Raw genomic sequence first — 9,087 nt, 5'->3', positions numbered from 1 at the left:
AGCCCTCCGTGGGCAGGCAACAATATCCGAGGGGCCACAGACCCGCGGGGTGCCAGCGGGGCCCAGGGCCGCCTCAGGGACTGGCTGTTGCGCTGGCGGTGGCCACGCTCCTGCCGACGGGACGTGGCTTGTGAAACACGGGCTGGGGCCGCTGCACTTCGCCCCGAATAAATGTGGCAGCAGACGGTGACATTTAACCTGCGAGCGTTGCCAGTGTTTCCCTTGCAAGCCCAGGAGCTGGGAGACAAACTAAAACAAAGGAGAGCGAGAGCCAGTGGTGTTCTGCACGCTGGGTGTGATGGATGACATGCAAACTGTAAACTGGGCCGTGAACGGTGTAATCCGGAAGATCTTTAAAATCTGAACAGGTTGGGGGGGGTGAGATGGGTGAAAAGATTAACTTCCGAAAGAGCACGCTTAGAACAAAGTCCCTAAATCAGTGTTTTGTCTTCTAAACAGTTCGGTTTCGTGATCTGAGCGTGATAGAAGCCTAAACATTGCATTAGGCTGGTGAGTCTAAAACGTGCCTGTGCTGTAGTGCACAACCTAACTCCTGAAGGATTCAAATCTGTTCGAAAGGAAGGCAGATCCCTCACCCTTAGTGTGAAAACCAAAAAATACTTAAAATGAGAAAATTCTGGCTTTGTTCATACCCTTGCTGTAATGCAGTAATAGATTATTTTTTTTTGGAATTGTAAAAATGTGACAGTTTATTCTGTTAATAAACCAAGACTTCAGCCTGACAAAGATTTATGTATATGCTTGGTTTAAAAAGCCGGGAAGGGGCAGTTGTCACCCGCAGTAGTGACTTGTGACTTAACTGAAAGCAGCCTAGACCTTCCTACGTTTGGTTTTTACTAGCCACATTCTTTCCCCGTCTCGCCCCCCCCCTGATTTTTTTGTTAATCAAACTTAAAAACTTAGTTTAACGCCAAGCTCTCAGGGCAGGAGAGCGCAGAGCTGGCGCTGCTGTGAGCGCAGGCGTGCCAGGGCGGCCCGCGGGGTGACAGCTGGGGAGAGCCTCTGCCTGGCCGCGCGCCGCCGCGACCGTTCCTGGCATCGGCAGCGCGAGCGACCTGCAGGTTGTGGTTAGGGAAGGCAGGAGGGCCGTATTAATTAAAACAACTATAAAGTATATCCTGGGCAAAAACAGCTTTTACAAATCAATACTGTCAAGATAGCCTGGAATTAAAATAGATTAATGTTTCGTTAAAGCCCAGCAAGCAGTGCCCTAGACAGCTGGGCCCATCTGCGCCGAGCGGCGAGTGGGAACTGAACCTCTTGACCCTGCTTCTTCACCGCTCCCGTCATTACTGAGCAGGTCACGCCTCAGACATTAAATGCACCAGAACCAAGAATCGTGCGGGAGGAATGGTGGGGAGTTCTTGGCCAGATGGAGGCAAGGAGCCACCCCCCGTGCAGCTAAACGGGAGCGCGGGTCCAGGGCATCGCTGAGAAGCGGAGCGGGTTGTGTTGTGCCCGAGAAGCAGCTCTGACCGGGCGGGGGGCGCCGCTGGGTGGCAAGTTCTGCAGAAGGGCCCTGCTTGAGGAACCAGGCTCAGCGTGACGGGAGAGTCAGTGGCTGTTCAATTAGCAGAAGTTGAGTTTGTCCTGGTATAAACCAGCCTTTGGCTGGTTTTGGGGAGGGGATTTTCTCAAGAAAGAGTGGCTGTTGGCCCAGCTCCCGGTTCCCAAGGAAGGGTTATCTTCAAGCGCAACTCTATCCCCTGCCAGCGCGGGATTCGAGGATTCCAGCTCTGATTTGTCTTTCTCTTGCTTTGTTTATTGAAACCACATTTAAATAACCGTGTGCTTGGTTTGGGCCGTTGGTGTGCTCCAGCGTTTCAACACACAGCCCGTGCCTCGAGATCACCCCGCGCCTTGCCAGACAAGCCAAGGATGAGCGTGGGTCCGGGCGCGTACACCGGCCTTTGCGTTACCGCTGGGAGAGCTCTGCCACGGCTCCCAAGGGTGAACCCGACCCCTCCCAGTCAATGAGAGATCTCCTATTCCCATCGCATGTTTTCCATCGTAAGCTGATAGTTTCTGGCATGTGTGGTGTCCCTTTGATTAGAATTCATTCAGAAGCTTCCACACGCCAACGCTCCCCAGCCGGGGGGGAGCCTCAGCTGACGCAGCCATTCACCCCGGCGGGGGGCCGGGGCAGCGCCGCGCTCAGCCTGGCTGCCGCAGTCCCCCCCGTCCCCCCGCGGGCACCAGCCTGGGCTGGACAGGCCGTGCCAGCTCTCTGCACCGCGGCCTCTGTGTGCAGAAAATCCAGAAGACTTTGTTCACCTCCTCTGGACAGCCCGGGGAGATCGATGGACGCAGCGGGGTTTGCGGGAGGGCGCAGTGCCGGTGTGTGGGCCGCTCCTGGCATTTGTGAGATGTGCCGCAGAGCTTGTGAATCTTCCATTAATGCAATTAATCCCCCGTACTAAAAGTCTTCTTGACTTTATCAGCTGGATTCGGGGCCTGCAAACATCATTCCGAGGCACAGCAATATGTCTGCTTGCTGAGTTACAGAATGTTATCTCAGCTGAAAGATCAGATTTAACAAGAATTGTCTTGCTCGGGGATTAGCACAAAGGAATTTCATTTCCGTGCCTCGTGCTGCAGATGGCATTGCCTCCATAAACTTTCTGACACGGGGATTGTTTGCAGTTATACAGAGTAGCATCAGCGCAGGGACTGGGGTTTCAAGGCTCTTCTACAATAAGAATAAATCACTCATTGTCCGCCCAGGGACTGGTGAGTGCACGGGCCAGATTTATCTTGCACTTGGGGTTTGTATGGCTGTAACGGGTGAGGGGTCACACGCAAGTTAGCTGTGGTTGTAACTTTATTTCCCATGTTCTGGTCTTTCTTGAGGAATCCGGGCTGTTTCTGGGCATTCTGTTGCTTTTTTCTTGGAGGGAAAGTATTAAAGCAGGTATTTAAAACAAACCCCACCACTCTGGCTTGAACCTTTGAATGTTCTCCCTGCACATTCATCATGAACGCATCGCATTACTGAGTTTGATGGAGTCTGACTCCCTTCTTACAGTAATTTATGTCCTGGTAGACAGTGTTTCTTGCTATGAATATCTTGCAGGAATAGAACATTTGGTCTGAGTGAAAAATACAGCCAATTATTTTTACTCTTTGTCTCACACTGGGTCCTATTCCGGTAACTGTGTCGTGCTCAAAAAGGAGTCTGCCGTATTTTCATTACTGCTATTTCTGAAGGAGCAGCTCTTGTGACTTGCAGCAGAGTAGGCATAAATGACAGACCTCAAGGGCTAACGTCGCTGCTCACAACTCCAACAGGTGGAAACACGCAGCTTCATTTGTGTCTCCGCTGATAAAATGGTCCCTTTGCCCATCGCTGCTGGAAATAACCTTAGGAACTCGGGTGGTTATCACAGAATCTCGTTCCTTGGTGGTGCCTTGAGGGAAGGTGCAAAGGAGTGACCTGACAGCCGATGTCCTGTCGTGTATAACCTGGGGAGAGAAAAAGCAGTCACAGGCTTTGTCCGCTTGTTTATTCCGGAGAAGATTCCCAAAGATGACAGTGGGTTTTTCAGAGTCCCAGCTGCACACGTTGAGGCAGACCACTGGCCTGAAAGCTGACACTTTTAACCATCACCTTCAATGGTCAGTCTGTACACTGAGGCTTGTGGTCTCTCTTATCCCTGGGTTGGGAGTAACAGTCTGAAGGCTGGAGTTCTTTTCGTCCCTGTTGGTTTTCGTTCGCTTCCTGGTTGTAGAGAACTGATTTTCTAATCTGCTTTAAACGTAGCAAGCGTGATTGGGAAGCACAGAACAATATCATTGCAATGGAAAGGAAGGCAGTTGAGTACAGAAGACTGTTAACTGAGTGATGTGAACCATGTCTTCTGTGGCCAACATCTGCTTAAGGTATTTAAACTACTGGGAAAAAAATCTGGTAAAGTTTCAGGATCCTTCTTTCAGATAAATCGTGAGCTCAGAGTTAACATCCTCGTTAACGCCTAAAATACTCTGGAAAGACAAAAGGTAAAAAAGAGCCTTGAAATTCTTGTGATAAAATGCAAGGACAAAAAGAAGATCGCAGGTCCTTGGCAGCATCAAGGGAAGGAAAAGAAAGGTGCACCAGCAAGCTGCAGAGCAGCTCTCTGAGCCGTGCAGCGCGCTCTGAAGGGTTGTGCCCAGCCACAATTGCAGGCTTGTTGAAGATTAATCTAGTTAGTGACCCAAAGGAAAACACAGAAACAATATGATCAGCTCAGCAGTTCTAAAATAATTTTGGTCTCTATTATGTCATCCTCTTTAAATACCAATTGTTTGTTGCTGGTTCTGTTGCCCATCAGCACTATTATTAAGAACTGCTATTTGCCATTTGTTCTTTCCTGTCCTCTTAGCAATAACTTCCTCCCTTTGCGTTTCTTTACCTAAGAGCTGGACATCTGTCTTCCTCCTCGGAAGGGCAAACACGCTCGGAGCTCTTCTCTTCAGCTCTCAGCGCCGAGCTGACCCCGCGCTGCGTTCGCTGGGCTCTTCCTTTCTGCCTCCCGTCACAGAGCTGCCGCAGCGCCGGGCAGATGTGCCGAGGGGCCGGGACCCGGAGGGGACTCGGTGAACGTAGATGCTAGTAGGAAAACATTGGTCCCCAAAGTGGGTTAAAAAAGTTACTTATTTACCCGTGAAGTGGGAAGTGACAAGTGAATTCTCCCTTGTAGTCTCAGTTTTGCATTTGATAAACCGCCAGGAACTGCCAGGGGATGTTCCTCGGGGCAAGTTGTCCTCCTGCTGTGTTAATCAGTGGTGGAAGATCATTGATTTATAAACTGTGTAAGCCGATTGTGGTGGTAGCTCTGGGAATAGGTATTTTGAGGGAATCGTTAAAAAGCCGTGGCTTGCAAAGTAACCGATACCCTTGCTGCTCAGACCGTGGATTTCCAATGTAAAAACACTCCGTGTTCGAACTCTGCCAGTTTTGCAAGATGCCCGCTCTTGGGTTTTTTCCTCCCCCTCACGTTGAATATTCCTCAATGATCGTTTGAAAGTGCTTGAAAAGCTTTTGAATGTTGCAGTTCAGTTTTCAGTGTTGAGGGGGACTGTAGTTGGAGCGAGCTTTGCTTTGGAGGAGTGTTTAGCCAGAGCTGCCTTGTTCATGCCTTCCCGGGAGGATTGACCTGGAGGTAACACCTTGCTACCGGACGAGAAACGTTTAACATCACACGCTGAATCCCGGCCACCGACAAGGAACACGCGCGTCACAACTGCGCCCAGCCCTGCACGTACTTGTCTTGCTATAAAAGGCATCCGTGTTGGCTCAGAATTAGACTAAAACTTTTTCATGCCAATTTTCAGGGACTGCAAGGGTTTCAGGAATAATAATGAGATGCAATTTGAGGCATCGGATTTTTAACCGTTTCTAAGACGTAAATCTGAACATCTGCAGGCTGTCGTCGTTCTAATTTGGCTTTTCTGGGAAGCAGAGGTGCCAACCAGCCACTTGTACTGAAGCCCGAAGCATCTCTCAAATTAGACACACAGAGTCCCTCGAAACGCCGACGCATTTGTGGGCCTCGAGCGGAGACCAGCAGGTAGGAGAAGGGAGGATGCTGGTGTGCGAGAGCTGTGCTAGACCCGAAGTTTCACAGCAAATGCCATTTCCCCGGCACTCTGCTCTGCGGCACGGCTGAGTCCACAGCAGGTTGGGGATTTGCAGCTCACAAACACGCCCAGGCAGCATCTCCTGATGCCCCGCGCTGGCCGCCTTACGTAATGTCACTTGCATAACCCCAGCAAGACAGTCAGGGTCCCTCCATGCCAAATTAAGGCTCTCTGGGGTTTTCTGTCACATTCACGCTCTGGTGGAAATTGCACTTCAGTTCATCACAAATTCCAGTTCCTCCTAGGTGAAGCGTGTGAGCACAGAGCCAGCCAGGCTACAGGGGCTGTCCCCTCGGCCTCGCGTCCCCATCACCTTCCAGTCAGAGCACCGGTTTGATTTCCAGCCCAATCTGCTGACAGTTTTTTTTTTCCCCTCTAGCAGCCCAGATAGTCCAGTCTCAAACCTTTGCCAGGGTGATGGTCTCTCTTCTGTGAGAGATTGTTCCTCTTCTGCAGAGTCTCAGAGAAACCAGTCTGGACTTGGGAGAACTGAGATCTTGGCAGAGGAGAGAGCTGCTGTTAGACACTGGGGGAGAAACTTATTTTTTTTTTTGTTCCTCCAGAGTTTTCTCTCCAAGGTGAGTACTCTTAATTACCACAGGGTAATTACTAGTGGATGAAATCCAAGCCCCTGCAGACTCTTTGGTCACCAGTCAGTGACTTCACTTTGGGTTGGGTTTCACTCACTCTTCAGCTCTGTAAAGACTGAACAGATACCATGAAGAGCAAAAGATAAAGAGGGGGGGTGTGTGCTTTGTTTTTTTTAATTTGCACAGCCCAAAATGTTAGCAGCGGTTGTAAGCAGAATTAAAAGCCTCAGGATCTTTAACACTGTTGCTGAGGGTGGGATTCACGTTGCCAGAGGGACACCGAGGCCGAGTCCAGAGGGCAGGATTTGTCCCGCCCCAAAGCAGGTTGCTGAAGCTGGACGAGTCGTGTCCCAAAAGTGCCCGTTTCTCCCCCAGTGCTGCGACGGGGACAGCCCAGCCCAACCCCCAGGCCGGGTGTCAGGGGAGAGGCGTCCAAACCTCGCAGTCACTTACGGGAAAGTGTTTCTGCAGGTGAAAATACCTCCGCTCCTCCTCCAGTGGCTCGAGCTTCCCAGGCTGGTGCTGGTGCCAGGTTTAGCAGAACCAGCTCGTTTGTTCAGAAGGAAAAGCGCTGGAGTCTGAGTTTTTGGGGCTCAGGTCTTTGCTTGTCAGGGGCAGACGGGATCTGCCCGTGAGAAACGACCACGCTGACGATAACTGCTGCCTGTGAAAATTGAATCGAGCCTCGCTGGATGAGGCCCGAGGGTACCACCCGTCACGGGGGAGTTAACGGAATCAACGCGGTGAAGCAGCGGAGCCGTCCGGCACATGCCAAGGGTTCGAGCAGCCCAACCCAACCCCGGGCACTCACCGCGGCGCGATTACAGCCCTGCGCCAGCCAGGGGATTTGGTGGGAAGCGGCCAATGAGGGGCCAAGCTGGCTCCAAATCCAGCTTTTTGCAAAGCCTCAGATAAACCAGACTGCCATTAATAAGGCGAGAAAGGTTAGGACGAGAAGCATTACAGCAAATCTGGAGAGGTAAGGTGATAGTTTTGTCTGAGGCTTGTAGAGCATATGGCCCCGGCTTTTGTACGGGTAACCCAAGAGCTCGGTTAGTCTAAGTGGGGCATTATTTGCATGTCTGCAGAAGGAGAGGTTTATTTGCTGATGTTAAAAAATTAGATAGCTGGAGACACTTGATAGTGTAACCAGGAAGTTAGACACAGATTTTTCTGTATCTTCCTAGCTTGTGTGCTCATTCTGGGTGATAAATAAGTTTCTCAGGAGCGAAGATCTGAAAAATCGTTGTAATCTGCCGGCTAGTTTTAGGTTCTGGGTTTTGAAATAAGAGATTTGCGGTCAGAAACTGTTGAGGAGCTTTCCACTTACAGAGCTAGATTGTTACAGAGGATCCAGTTTTTTCACGACTGCTCTTTCTCGCTGGTCAAAGCCAAGTACAGAAATAAAAATAGAGCAAGTAATTGAACTAATTTAATTAAAATGGAGAGGTAAAAACGGCTTGATAATGTAAAGCTGAACGTAAGATGCATCTGCCCTTTTTCACCCTAAGCCTGAGATCTATTGCTGTACAAAAATTGTGACGAGCCTCTTAAAGTGTTTACAAACAGCACAGGCTGAAGCTTTTCCTAGACAGTGAGTGGTAATCTCTTCTGCAAACCACCTCGCATCAATGTGACACGGCTTCACCTCCAGCCCTGCCACCTCCTGCTGTTCTTCCCCTCTCCTTCCCATTCCCCACTCCCCCTCCCTGCTTTAAAAAAAAAAAAAAAAAAAAAAGAAGTGGCAGCTGTTGGAAAGTATAGCCCATTTGTTTTATGATGCCGCTTTGGGAATATGATCCAGATCCTACACGAGAGAGAGAAAGCAACAGAGCGAAAGAGGAGGGAGTTCAGAAGCTCTGGAAAATAATTTGCTTAATTTAAATCTAGTGCAGAAAGTTAAATCTTTATAGCAAGGTTCAGGGGTAAAGCAGAGCTGCTACTAGAGGTCCCAGCTTGGGAACCAAAGAGATTGCTGGTGTAACGTAAGTAAATTTGGAGTTTGTCGGTTGTTTTGTACAAAAGTTCAAGTGCGTCGAAGTGTCTTTGATTGTCCTCTAGTGAGAGGTGCCTGTAATGGGGGCATTAAGATCTGACAACATGTCACGTAGTAACAGTGTGATCCTTACCGGGGTTTATTTTTAATTTGCTTTAACGCTTTAGGTAAAGAAACGAGGTTCTTTGTGGGAGGCACTTCTGTTCACCCTTCTGACTCCTGATTTCAGTAGTTACAGGGCACAAAAGACACAAAAGCAGAAGAATATGCTACGGCTGGCAGCAGCCAAAACCCTTCCTAGTTCTGTGCCTTGGGTTTCTGCCAAGCAGTTAATGGAAACTCAAACTATTTATTTTTGTTGTCAGGTCAGAAAATCCGCTCCTCCTGTCAGCTCCTCTTATGGCTAGAGGGAAACTCCTAGACAGATCTTAAGAAAAATCCAGTTGCGGTTCCGTGAAATAGAGGTAGCACGGGTAGTCCGTGGGAAGAGGGGATGTTTCGGAAGGCTGCTCAGCCCAGCAACCCTGCTCTTCGGTGGGAGTTGTCTCGCTGGCTCCCGGGGACACTGACTCCGTGTCTGCTTCCTCCCCCGCAGCTCTCCATGAAGGAGGTGGGCGACGGGCTGCACGAGCAGATGAACTGCATGATGGGCGCGCTGCAGGAGCTGAAACTCCTCCAGGTCCAGACGGCGTTGGAGCAGTTGGACATCTCGGGGAGCCGGAGCTCCGTTTCTGGCGCTGAGCAGCACCGGTGCTGCCGAAGCAGCAGGGACGTGCCCAGGGCCTGGCAGGACGAGCGGCCGCGGGGGGAGCCGGCGGGGCGCAGCCCCTCGTCCCTCGCATGTGCCGCACCGCGCCCGGC

General features: G+C 50.5%; 1 protein-coding gene across 4 annotated transcripts in view; it reads left to right on the top strand.

Moving 5' to 3' along the window:
• The first annotated feature begins 6,238 nt into the window (after window positions 1-6,238).
• INKA2 (inka box actin regulator 2) overlaps window positions 6,239-9,087 on the top strand; it is a 4,575-nt gene continuing 1,726 nt past the window's right edge. Inside the window, exons 1-2 of one of the 4 annotated variants that reach the window (XM_026864088.1) lie at window positions 6,239-7,209; window positions 8,822-9,075. In XM_026864088.1, the coding sequence (XP_026719889.1) occupies window positions 8,828-9,075 (248 nt within the window). In that variant the 5' untranslated portion in view covers window positions 6,239-7,209; window positions 8,822-8,827. The other 3 variants (XM_026864089.1, XM_026864086.1, XM_026864087.1) reach the window with 3 other exon arrangements.

The sequence above is a fragment of the Athene cunicularia genome, assembly GCF_003259725.1.
Source record: "Athene cunicularia isolate RWA chromosome 26 unlocalized genomic scaffold, athCun1 chr26_part1, whole genome shotgun sequence".
Taxonomy (NCBI): domain Eukaryota; kingdom Metazoa; phylum Chordata; class Aves; order Strigiformes; family Strigidae; genus Athene; species Athene cunicularia.
This window is presented reverse-complemented; position numbering and strand designations above follow the sequence as displayed.